This window comes from Euphorbia lathyris, chromosome 3 (assembly GCF_963576675.1).
Source record: "Euphorbia lathyris chromosome 3, ddEupLath1.1, whole genome shotgun sequence".
Taxonomy (NCBI): Eukaryota; Viridiplantae; Streptophyta; class Magnoliopsida; order Malpighiales; family Euphorbiaceae; genus Euphorbia; species Euphorbia lathyris.
Window position 1 is genome coordinate 52025877 of NC_088912.1, and position 13399 is coordinate 52039275.

Sequence of the window (13399 nt, forward strand, 5' to 3'; positions counted from 1 at the left end):
AGAGAGGGAGACTTCTCCTGGGATTAGAGAGTTTTAGCTCTTATCTAATTTTATCTTTGGTTCATCTTACATTGTAAGTTCCTACTAGTGAGATCTATCAATATAACAACATTTCTCGTTTATTGTCGTCTCTGTGTTTGACATTTCTAACAGTTCTTATGTAATTTAGGCACAGAGAGATTTAAAGAGAACAGGGCAGTAGTATAAAAGAAATTATAGAAGAAAAAATAAGTAAACTGTTTATACAACGAAAGAATACACAAAACAACCTATTTAGGAAATATCATTGTTTTGAAAACAACACCGGAACCGGTCAGTGGTCCGGTCTGATTTGGATATAAAACCCTCTTTCTCTAACAACCGGTCAAAACCTTTCAACTGGCTGGGTCAACCGTGAATCGGTCAACCTGGTCCAGGTTTCAAAATTATGATACAGACAACTCCTTAATAAAGTAATAAACTGCTCAATAGGATATGCAGATTCCCGTTCCTGCAACTACAGCCAAAAAGGGGATCAACATAGAATATTACTCAGCAACAATCTCGATGTAATTATGAATCTTGTTTAGGTGGAACATGGATGCATCAAAGGGAATCTTTAAGCAGAAAAACATGTAATGTTGGCACCAAGAACGATATCTAAATCCTCAATAAATCAGAGAGACCTCGAACTTCATACAGGGTAAAGCATAGCACTCATTTTCCAAAATTCAGGCAACAGCTGTAATACAGCAAACTGAGTACACATGGGAGCTGATAAGAAACACACCGCACCATATAGTCAATCACCAACACATAAGTAGTGAGTTTCTCACCTGTGAAATTTGTAGCACCACCACCAACAAATAATATTGCCCGTGTATTCATGGTTCCAAACTTCACATCCATGCAGGAATTGTAAAGCCCTTGACTAAAAGTTTCAGATAAATAATAGTCAATGCCATCCACTGTCAAATTTCCACCAACCTGTAGCAATGAAAATTAACAACGCTAGACGTAGATGATCTAAAAGAAACCATACCAATGTTGTCCCTTACAAACATGAAATGACCCAAGACTTTCACAATCAACTTATTAACCACAAACTTGAGACCAAATTCTTATTTTGATTAAAAAAAGTAATGCTGATTGATTCCACACACCCCAAAAAAGGGCATATCCATGGCTCACTGAAAAGTAAAACATGCTGGTGCCATTTTCTTGACAAGAGTTTCATATTCCCAAGCACAATGACCATAATACCAAGAATGTAGGATGTCATGATTAAACTACATAGCGTTGTTGCTGGAGAAATTCACAGCATTCAAATAGATTCATGGAAAGAATTAAGTTTGTTAGGGAGCAGTAAAGGAGAAATTATAGGGATTAGTATATTTGTCCACTTCCTATCATCATTCTTGCATATAAACTCTTTATCTTTCAATATATGAAATGGAGTAGCGTTCTCCCAAAACAACAAAGTTAAGCCCAAGTAATATTGGAAATACTACAGATTAAGTGAGCTTCTGCTAAGCCATTCATTTTTATCAGTTTAGTCCAACAAAGAATAAAATAAATAGAGAAACATAAAGCCAGAATCAACCAGAAAATTCAATAAAGCCAACATCAACAGAATGAGGGAACACAAGCCTGTATAATAAGCAGACCCAACAAATACAGAAAAAGAAGGGAGCACTATCAGAACATCTCTTAACAGTTCTGATAAACAGGCCTCACCTCAGAAGTAGATGTCACATTGATGAAAAGACTTTGATTCGGGGAGCAAGACAACTCACAGAAAAGATTTAAAAAGTTCCTCAAGCATGCTGGACAGCCCACAAGGAAAGGAATCGCCTGTAATATACATTATTAAATAATATCAAAACAGAACACTGACAAGTAACTTATTTATTTATTTTTTATACTAAAGATTAATTTGTTGAGCGGCGTAAGAAAGGAAAATACTGTCTGAGAGATTAAGTGGAAAAATGATAAATGATAAACTCCATATAAAAAATTCCAATCCCATTTGATGTGAACAATAGACAATGGGTTTCCTGGAGCATCGTAGAGCAAAGAAAACAATGCTACCCCCACAATAATAATCAGTAAAAGCTTAATCCTTTAAATTCATGGTTATTTTGATAGGAGACAATCTAAAACTGTTTTGGTGGGTTTTGGGTCCGGCAAAATTCAGTCTACCATATTTCTTCCTGTCATGGAACCAGCAACAACAACAACAAAGCCTTAGTCCCGAAATGATTCGGGGTCGGCTAACATGAACCATCATACGAAACTATGAAATCAAGTCGTGTCAGCGACATAAATTCTCTCCATCCACTCCGTCCTATCCACTACCATATTTTCCTTCATCCCCAATAAACTCATATCACTCTCAATCACCATCTTCCAAGTTTGCTTAGCCTTCCCCTACCCCTCACTATTGCATCCCTTTGCCACTCTTCAATCCTTCTAACCGGCGGATCAAGCACTCTTCGTCTTACATGGCCAAACCACCTTAGTCGGTTTTCCCTCATTTTATTCTCAATAGATGTAACCCCTACTTTTATCCTAATTATTTCATTACTCACCCGATCCTTTCTCGTATGACCACACATCCATCGCAACATACGCATCTCCGCCACCGACATCTTATGAATGTGACAGTGTTTCACTGCCTAACACTCCGTACCATATAACAATGCAGGTCTAATTGTCGTGCGATATAATTTTCCCTTCAATCTTTTAGGCACGCCGGGGTTGTAAAGGAAACCCGTAGCACTCTTCCACTTCGACCAACCAGATTTAATCCTATGGGCAACATCTCCATCCATTTCTCCATTCGTAAATAGACCCTAAATAACGGAAGCAATTCGAGCCCTGGACAACCCTCCCATCCAGGGTGATTGTCCCTGCCTCCCTACTTCTATCGCCGCTAAACTTACACTCCAAATATTACCTCTTACTTCGGCTCAAATTAAAGCCTTTAGATTCCAAAGTTTGTCTCCATAGTTCCAACTTCCTCATCACGCCTTCTTTCGTCTCATCAACCAACACAATATCATCTGCATACAACATGCACCATGGTATGCCGTCTTGAAGTGAACTCGCTAATTCATCCATAACGACAGCAAAAAGAAATGGGCTAAGTGCGGAACCTTGATGCACTCCAATCGTAATAGGGAACTCTTCAGTCTTCCTAACCCTGGTACGTACACTCGTGCACACATACATGTCCTTTATGATGTCAATATATTTTCGCGAAATGTGTTTCCTTATTAAGGCCCACCAAAGTACTTCCTTTGGTACCTTATCATATGCCTTCTCCAAGTCAATGAAAACCATATACAAGTCTTTCTTCTTATTTCGATAGTGCTCCATTAATTGTCTTTGTAATGTATGTAATTGCATATAGATATTAGTGTAGGGACCTATTAGCATATTAGTTCAGGGACCTATTAGCATCTATACCACTTTGTATATAAATACCTATTGTTCCAATAATACACTATTGAGTTTTCTCAAACTACATGGTATCAGAGCCTGCCCTAGTGTGCAGCGTTTTTCTTTTTGTGTTTGCCCTAGTGTGCAAACTGATTTAGGGTTCCACCTTCTTCCGATTAGGGTTTTTCCGGCCATCACCTAGCCTCACCGCCCAGCCCAGCAGTCTACCCATCCTCCGATCGGCAGTTTCGCGGCGGCCCGGCAACATTCCGACCGGCGAGTGCACCGCACGCGCCATCTGACTCCGGCGACTCTCCTCCACGCGCTGGCGCGTGACGGCGCGTCCGGCCACCGATCCGACTCCGACCAACATCGTTGGCTTCGTCTCCCTCCGATCGGCCTCCCTGTCCAGTCGATTTTGTGTTCCGGCGACTTTTGTTTTCGCACCCGTGAAGGTTGGTCCCTGTTTGTGTTTCCTTTTTGCTGAAACTTGTTGGGTTGTGTTTCTTCTTTACTAAAATGGCTCAAGACAAAGATAAGAAAGTTGAATCTAGTAAAAATGTGGTTAGTAGCATTATGACAGTCTCTCCTAAGATTACTGATCATAAATTGACGGGTTCCAACTATTTAGACTGGTCTAGAACAATTAAGATTTATCTGCGTAGCATCAGAAAGACCCGTCATTTAATTGATGATCCTAAAGCAGATGATGAGGATTGGATGGCAGATGATGCCTGTTTGTTTTTGGGTATCAAGAACTCAATTGATGCGTCTATTATTGGTTTGGTTAGTCACTGTGAGTATGTCAAGCAACTTATGGACTATCTGCAGAATATGTATGCTGGGAAGGATAATTTGTCTCGCTTATACGATACGTATAAGTCCTTCTATACTACTGATCGTCAGGGTCAATCTGCTCAGGATTACTATATGCAGTTGAGGGCAATTTTTCAGCAGTTGAATGAATTGCTGCCTTTGAGTACTGATATAAGAGTGTTGCAAGCTCAACGGGAACAAATGTTTGTTCTTCGCTATCTGTGTGGACTTGGTTCTGAGTTTGAGGGTGTCACTTCTCAGATTCTCTCTAGTGCCACCATTCCTGATGCTGAGGAAGCTCTTAGCCGTGTTTTGCGAAGTGGGCTGGTTCTGTCACCCACTCCTGTGGTTCCTGCTTCCAGTGTTCTAGTCAGTCACAAGCCTTCATCTGACCGCTCTTATAAAGGTCCGACTAAGGGTGGTACTCGGGATACCAGATATCCAACTGAAGGGAACAGAGTCTTTCGGGACACCAAATATCCAACTGAAGGGAACAGAGTCTTTGAGTGCTATTACTGTCATGAGCAGGGTCATACCACGCGTACTTGTCCCAAACTTAAGGCAAAGGGGCAGCACAGGCACCGGTCTTCTCATGTTGTTACTAGTGATGCTACATCCTCTGGCCCGATCTACACCCTTACTGCAGATGAATATGCTAAGTATCAAGACTCATTAGCTCCTCAGCATTCTACTTCACCTATCATTGCTATTGCTGATTCAGGTAATTCTAATAAATGCCTCATCTCTTCGTCTTCAAAATGGGTCATTGATTCTGGTGCAACAGACCATGTGACAGGTAATTCTGAATTGTTCACCTCTCATAATAAAATTTTTCCTTCACATGTTGTTATAGCTGATGGTACACATTCCCCTGTTATTGGTTCTGGCACTATTAACCCAACTTCTCTTTCCCTCTCTTCTGTTCTTAATGTGCCTGGATCTACATTCAATCTAATTTCTGTGAGTCAGCTTACTCGTTCACTTAATTGTTCTATCTCATTTTTCCCTGATCACTGCTTATTTCAGGATCTCATGACGAAGCAGATTATTGGTAGTGGACGGGAATCTGGCGGTCTCTACGTCTTGGATACAACTGTTAGAAGACCGGTTGCCCTCTCTAGTGTATCCACACCTTTTGATGAACATTGTCGGTTGGGACATCCTTCTCTACCACTGTTGAAGAAATTATGTCCTCAGTTTCAGGATTTGTCTAGTTTAGATTGTGAGTCGTGTCAGTTTGCTAAACATCACCGTTTGTTTTCCCCTCCCCGAGTCAATAAAAGGTCAAGTTTTCCATTTGAATTAGTTCATTCTGATGTTTGGGGTCCTTGTTCCGTTGTGTCGAAACCTGGTTTCAGATATTTTGTTACTTTTGTGGATGATTATTCTCGAACTACTTGGTTATATTTAATGAAAAATCGTTCTGAATTATTTACGCATTTTACTACCTTTTGTGCTGAAATTAAAACACAGTTTAATGTTTCTGTTCATACACTCCGAAGTGACAATGCTAAAGAATACTTTTCTGGACAATTTCAGTCTTTCATGATCCAGAATGGTATCCTTCATCAATCTTCTTGTGTTGATACACCATCCCAAAATGGTGTTGCTGAACGCAAGAATCGTCACCTTCTTGAAACTACTAGAGCTCTTTTGTTTCAAACACGTGTTCCTAAACATTTTTGGGCTGATGCTGTCTCTACAGCATGTTTTCTGATCAATCGTATGCCTTCTTCCGTGTTACAAGGTGAGACTCCGTATGGTACTCTCTTTCCTCATAAACCTGTGTTTCCTGTGTCACCTCGTATTTTTGGGTGTACTTGCTTTGTTCGGGATGTTCGTCCACAAGTCACTAAGCTTGACCCCAAAGCCATTAAATGTGTCTTCCTTGGATACTCTCGTCTTCAAAAAGGGTATCGGTGTTTTTCTCCTTCTCTTGATAAATATCTTGTGTCTTCTGATGTCACGTTTATGGAACATCTTCCGTTCTTTTCCATGGCGTCTGATATCTCCACAGGTGATACTGATGTTGATGATGGGCTGGTCTATCAAGTTCACCAGGTCTCGGATGGCTGTCCCCCTAAGCCACCTATTACTCAGGTATATTCACGACGTGAGAGACCTCCTGCTTCTGATCCAGTACCAATTTCTGCTCCGCCTTCAGATCCTGCTCCTGAGTCAAGCCAAACCACTGATGAACTCCCCATTGCCCTTCGTAAAGGTAAAAGATCTTGCTCCCATCCTATTTCTGCTTTTGTTTCCTATGAGCGCTTATCTTCTCCTTCACAGTCTTTTGTTGCTTCCCTTGACTCTACTACTACTCCTAAATTTGTATCTGAGGCGTTATCCCATCCGGGCTGGCGCCAGGCCATGATTGATGAAATGAATGCTTTGGATGCTAATGGTACTTGGGACTTGGTAAATTTACCTGTTGGTAAGAAACCTGTTGGATGTCGTTGGGTGTTTGCTGTGAAAGTTAACTCTGATGGTTCTGTTGCTCGACTAAAGGCTCGTCTGGTTGCAAAAGGCTTTGCTCAGACTTATGGGGTTGATTATTCTGACACTTTCTCTCCAGTGGCTAAAATGGGCTCTATTCGTCTCTTTATCTCCCTGGCTGCCCACTCTAATTGGCCCTTGCATCAGTTAGATATCAAAAATGCTTTCCTACATGGGGACCTTCAACAAGAAGTTTACATGGAGCAACCACCAGGGTTTGTTGCTCAGGGGGAGTATGGCAAAGTTTGTCGTCTCCGCAAATCTCTATATGGGTTGAAACAAAGTCCTCGAGCATGGTTTGGAAAGTTTAGTCAAGCAATTGAGGTTTTTGGGATGAAGAAGTGTAAGTGTGATCACTCTGTCTTTTATAAACATTCTGCTTCAGGCATCATTCTCTTGGTCGTCTATGTAGACGATATTGTTATTACAGGTAGTGACAGTTCAGGAATCTCGTCTTTGAAATCATTTCTCCATGGTCAGTTTCATACCAAGGATCTAGGAGCTTTGAAGTACTTCTTAGGAATTGAGGTGTCAAGAAGTAAGAAAGGAATTTTCCTGTCTCAAAGAAAATATGTTCTTGATTTGTTATCCGAAACTGGAAAATCTGGAGCTAAGCCATGCAGTGCACCTATGACACCGAATGCGCATCTCACATCAGAAGGAGAGCCCTTTGAAGACCCTGGAAGATATAGGCGCTTGGTTGGAAAGTTAAACTATCTTACAGTGACTAGACCAGATATTGCCTATTCTGTCAGTGTTGTTAGCCAGTTTATGTCATCTCCCACTGTTGATCACTGGACTGCACTGGAACAGATCTTATGCTACTTAAAGGGAGCTCCTGGCCGGGGCTTACTTTACAAGAATTATGGTCATACCCAGATTGAATGTTTCTCCGATGCAGATTGGGCAGGAGACAAAGATGATAGGAGATCCACTACCGGTTATTGTGTTTTTGTTGGAGGTAATTTAATTTCTTGGAAGAGTAAGAAGCAACATGTTGTTTCTCGCTCTAGTGCAGAATCTGAATACCGAGCGATGTCTCAATCAGTGTGTGAGATTATGTGGATTCGTCATCTCCTCTCCGAACTTGGTTTCGACGTCACCACTCCGGCAAAATTATGGTGTGATAATCAAGCAGCGCTTCATATTGCTTCCAATCCTGTGTTCCATGAACGTACTAAGCACATTGAAACAGATTGTCACTTTGTTCGTGAAAAGCTAGAAGAGAACATCATTGCTACAGCCTACATTGGCACAAATGAACAGCTCGGAGACATTTTTACCAAAGCCTTAAATGGGGTTCGGGTAAATTACATTTGTAACAAGCTGGGCATGTCAAATATCTATGCTCCAGCTTGAGGGGGAGTGTAATGTATGTAATTGCATATAGATATTAGTGTAGGGACCTATTAGCATATTAGTTCAGGGACCTATTAGCATCTATACCACTTTGTATATAAATACCTATTGTTCCAATAATACACTATTGAGTTTTCTCAAACTACAGTCTTATTAGATGGATGGCCTCCATAGTTTATCTTCTCGGCATAAAGCCAAATTGGTTTTCCAAGATCTTCACCTTCCTCCTTAGCCTTTGTTCAATCGCTCGCTCCCAGAGTTTCATAGTGTGACTCATTAGTTTGATTCCTCGATAGTTAGCACAATCTTGGACATCGCCTTTGTTCTTATACAAAGGATTAGGGTACTTTTCCTCCATTCCGATAGCACGATGGCATCCAAATCTCTATAGAGATGTCATCAGGTCCTACTGCTTTTTTCAATCTCATCCTTTTTAATGCCATTTTGACCTCACCCTTTTGAATTCTCCGCATGCAGTCACGATTTATCATATTGTGATGGATACTTATATCTCCAACATCTTGTCCGCGATCTCCATTAAATAAGTCATCAAAAATAGGACTTGCATTTGATATCCCTTATCTCCAACCAGGACTCTTTGCTCCACATCCTTCACACATTTAACTTTTCCAAGATCTCGCGTCTTCCTATCTCTCATACGGGCAATTCTTTATGTCTCTTTCCCTTTCCTTCGTATCTAATCTTGTATATAGATCCCGATTCACCTTTGCTCTGGCATCTCGTATGAACTTTTTTGCTTCCCTTTTGGCCTCTTTATACTTTTCATAGTTCTCATCACTCCTACATTTTCCCAATATTTTATAGTATTCTCGTTTACTTATTATTGTTTGTCGTACTTCTTTGGTCCACCAAGATGTGCCCTTACCCGATGGCATGCTACCTTAAGATTCCCACCATCTTGGTCCACACTGAATCTATATCTAAATCCATGTTACAAGACCAAATATCTTTTGTATCCATCTTATCCACAAATTTTTGTTGGTTCTCCCCTTGCAGTTTCCACCACTTAACCTTAGTCTCCACTTGTGGTATTCGTTTTCTTATACATCTCCTACTTCGAAAATCAAGCACCACGACCCTATGTTGAGTTGTCAGGGATCACCTTACAATCAATATAACTCTTTCTCCAAGCACTCTTTACTAGGAGGAAGTCAATTTGGCTCGCATTACCGCCACTCCGATAAGTCACTAAGTGGGAGGTTCTTTTCATAAACCAAGTGTTCATGATACTCAAGTCATAGGCTGATACGAATTCCAGCGTATCATTTCCTGCTTCATTCCTATCTCCAAAACCAAAACCTCCATGAACACTCTCAAACCCATCTCGCCTAGAACCCACATGTCCATTGAGGTCACCACCCAGTACCATCTTCTCATCTCTAGGAACCTGTTGCACCACTTCCTCTAAGTCCTCCCAAAAGGCTTGTCTTGTAGAAGCATCTAATCCTATTTATGGTGCATATGCACTTATGACATTCACAACCTCATCCCCCATCACAAGCTTAATACTCATAATTCGATCACTCTTTCTAGACACCGCTACGACATCATCAATATACTCCTGATCAATAAGAACACCCACTCTGTTTCTACCCTTATCATTTCCTGAGTACCAAAGCTTATAACCTCAATGAGCTATCTCTCTGGTCTTGGCTCCAACCCACTTGGTTTCATGTAGGCACATTATATTTATTCTCCTCCTCTTGATAACATCTATAATTTCAACTAATCTTCCTGTCAAAGAGCCTATGTTCCATGTCCCAAAGCGCAACCTACTACCCCTACCATTACCGTGGACTAGCTTATTTACCCGCACACGTCCATCATGCGGGGACCCTTGCACATTTGACACCACCCCAGGCACCGGGGTGGCGCGCCGCTTCGAGGCGATGACCTAGCAACCCTTGCACATTTTTCACTACACCCGGGTCTATGAAGTGCAGCGCGTCGCTGAGTAGGGAACGCCCCCACGATATTCATATTTTGGTTCATCTCCATAAGATGTGGCTAAGTTTTACGCTTGCCGCCACAAACCTACCGCAACCCTCCTTCTTTGTCCAGGCTTGGGGAGCAATTGAACTAAAAGCTCAAGCTGATAGAGGAGTCGAACCCTAGACCACTTGGTCAAGCGGGCTCTGATACCATGTCATAGAACCAATAGAACTAAAAGTTCAAGTTGATAGTTAAAAGTCCACTTCATATTAATATCCGACACTCCCCCACACGCGAATGCCGACTAGGCTTGCCCTAGACCACTTAGTCAAACTGGCTCTGATACCATGCCATGGAACTATTTGAACTAAAAGTTCAAGATGATAGTTAAAGGTCCAGTTCATATTAACATACACTTCCAACCAAATACACCCTAGAACTATTTGAAGTTCTAAATCTCAATTCTCCAAACTGCCCTAGATGAAGGACAATAAGAAAGAAGCATGTCCAACATTGAAATACATATGTTGAGACCCATAATAAAAATGCTACAAGAAAAACCATGGATAGCCTCTTGATTGAGAGGGAAGCCAATAAGAGACATCAAAGACACTAAATACCATTTTTTAAGAAAATGGTAAGCTAAGGTAAGGTGTAGGGGTGAGATCCAGTGTGACAATGGGTTAGGGTGTGACAAGAAGCTTATTGTGTGACATAACAAAACTACGTAGTTTTGATGATAATTGAAAAGGGCAAGGTGGCAAATTTGTAAATAGAAGGAAATAGATGATAGAGAAAATTGTTTTATTTCTTTTCTTTAAAATACATTTTCCCGATATTTCTAACCTCGTTTATCGAAAAATTTTATACTATTACACTCGTCTAAATTAGACGGTCATTTTAAGATCCCTGAAGCTCAAGTAAAAAAAAAAATCCGGTGAACGGAATCCGGGTAGGCGTTTTCTAGCGAAAAAAAAGTGCCCAAAAAATTCTCAAAAAATTCCAGAAAATGTAAAACATTATTCTGAGAAATTTTAATTCTTGGATCAAAGCGAGATTTCTTACGGTTTAATCCCAATAAAACTTGTTCCTTAATTTTATCCATTTTACATGCTTCAACAATTTGTTGGGTCAACCGTAAGGAATCTCGTTTTGAGCCAAGAATTAAAGTTTCTTAAAATGATGTTTTACATGTTTTGGAATTTTTTGATAATTTTCTGGGCACGTTTTTTTGTCCTACTTACATTGTTCCGACAGTGTACAAAATTGTTCCAAATCAGTGTACCATTTGTTCCAACATAATACTTATATTGTTCCAACAGAATAAATCAGCGTACCAATTTTTCCAACAAAATAGTTCTATTATTCCAGCATAATACTTATATTGTTCCAAATCAATTTTATTATCTATGTCTTCAATTTCATTTTTGTTTCTTAGTATTTAATATAGTATCTTCAAATTTATATTAGTTATATTATTTAGAAAATAATTTTAATTCTTATATTCTTCCAACATAATAATTATATTGTTCCAACAGAATACTTATATTGTTCAACAGAATCGTTATATTGTTCCAACAAAATATTGCAACAAGACCAAAAAATGCCCAGAAAATTATTAAAAACTTCTAAAATATGTAAAACATCATTTTAAGAAACTTTAATTCTTGGCTCAAAACGAGATTTCTTACGGTTTTGACCCAATAAATTGTTGAAAAATGTAAAATGGATAAAATTAAGGAAATTATTTTATTGGGACTAAACCGTAAGAAATCCTGCTTCGACCCAAGAATTAAAGTTTCTCAAAATAATGTTTTACATTTTCTGCAATTTTTTGAGAATTTTCTGGGTACTTTCTTTTTTCTCGCCGGAAAACGCCCACCTAATCGCCGGATTCCGTTGATTTGAGACTAAACCGTAAGGAATCTCACTTTGAGTCAAGAATTAAAGTTTCTCAAAATAATGTTTTACATTTTCTGGAATTTTTTAAAAATTTTCTGGACATTTTGTTTCTCACAGAAAAACAGATCGCCGGATTCTATTCACCGGATTTTTTTTTACCTGAACTTCTGGGATCTTAAAATGACCGTTTAATTAAGACGAGTCCAACGGTATAAAAGTTTTTGAAAAACGAGATTGGAAAAGTCGGGAAAATGCATTTTATAGAAAAGAAATAAAACAATTTTCTCTTTCCTTTTATTTACAAATTTGCCACCTTCCCCTGATTAATTACAAAAGTGGTCCTTGTCACAATATATATATATATATATGCGTGTGTATACACATATATAAATACTAGAATGACACCAAACACAAACTTACAGCATTATAGGTCTTGGTTATCACGAAAAATGTAAATATTAAATACTTTTTCTCAAATTCCAATGTTATTTGTTTGATTGAACTAAAGACCATGGCTCTACACTTAGCCTAAGCTAAACTTCTACTCATGTGCTTTGTTTCTTGGATTTCCAAGATACCAAAGATGAGCCTAGAAACACACAATAACCAGTTATAGAGTTTCTAATTATTTTGCATCTCCTCCAATCTGAGTCACAATAGGCCGTTAATGCATTGGTAGTTGAATTTGCTGCATAAAATAACCCTTTTGTAAATGTCCACTTGAGATACTTCAATACATAGAATGGTGCATTCATTTGTAATTGTGTAGGAGCTCCCATATATTGACTTAGTTGTTCCGTAAATTAGGCAATGTCAGGTCGTGTGAACCCCAAATATAATAGTCTGCCTACAATTCGACGATATCTGTCTCGCCATTCGTAGGATTAGCTTCACTTAAGCCTGCATCTTAGATCAAATCATGAATGTATTTTGTTTGTGAGATGACTAAACCTTGCTTTGAACGAGCAAGTTCAATGCCAAGGAAAAACTTGGCTTCACCCATGTCTTTAATAGTGAAACTTTGATCCAAATGATCCTTTACCTTTTGAGTCTTGAATTAACTCAATTGAAGTCCCCATCAACAATACATCATCCACATAGACATTAATCACCAAAAATTCTTTGTCAATTGTCTTAGCGAACAAACAATAATCGCGGATTGATTTCACAAATCCCAATTGAACAATTTTATCAGAAAAATCCTTGTTCCATTGCCTTCCTACGTGTTTTAGGCTATATAAGGACTTGTCTAATGTTGTGACTTCACATAACGTTTTGGTGGATTCATGTAAAGTTCTTCATCAATTGACACATGCAAATATGTATTGTTGATGTCAATTTGATGAATTGGTCAGCCTCTAGCTATCAGTTTGGCTTTATACCTTGAAACAGCTTTATACCTTGAAACAGAACCATCCGGTGCATACTTCACTTTAAATATCCACCTAGA

At 39.3% G+C, this 13399-nt stretch overlaps 1 protein-coding gene across 1 annotated transcript in view; it reads right to left on the minus strand.

Annotated features, from left to right (window-relative positions):
* The window catches only part of LOC136221542 (uncharacterized), a 59806-nt gene that overhangs the window by 42255 nt on the left and 4152 nt on the right, over positions 1-13399 (minus strand). Inside the window, exons 5-6 of the mRNA XM_066008912.1 lie at positions 1717-1833; positions 816-966 (exon numbers count right to left, since the gene is read on the minus strand). Of these exons, the coding sequence (XP_065864984.1) occupies positions 816-966; positions 1717-1833 (268 nt within the window). The remainder of the gene's footprint in view (positions 1-815; positions 967-1716; positions 1834-13399) is intronic.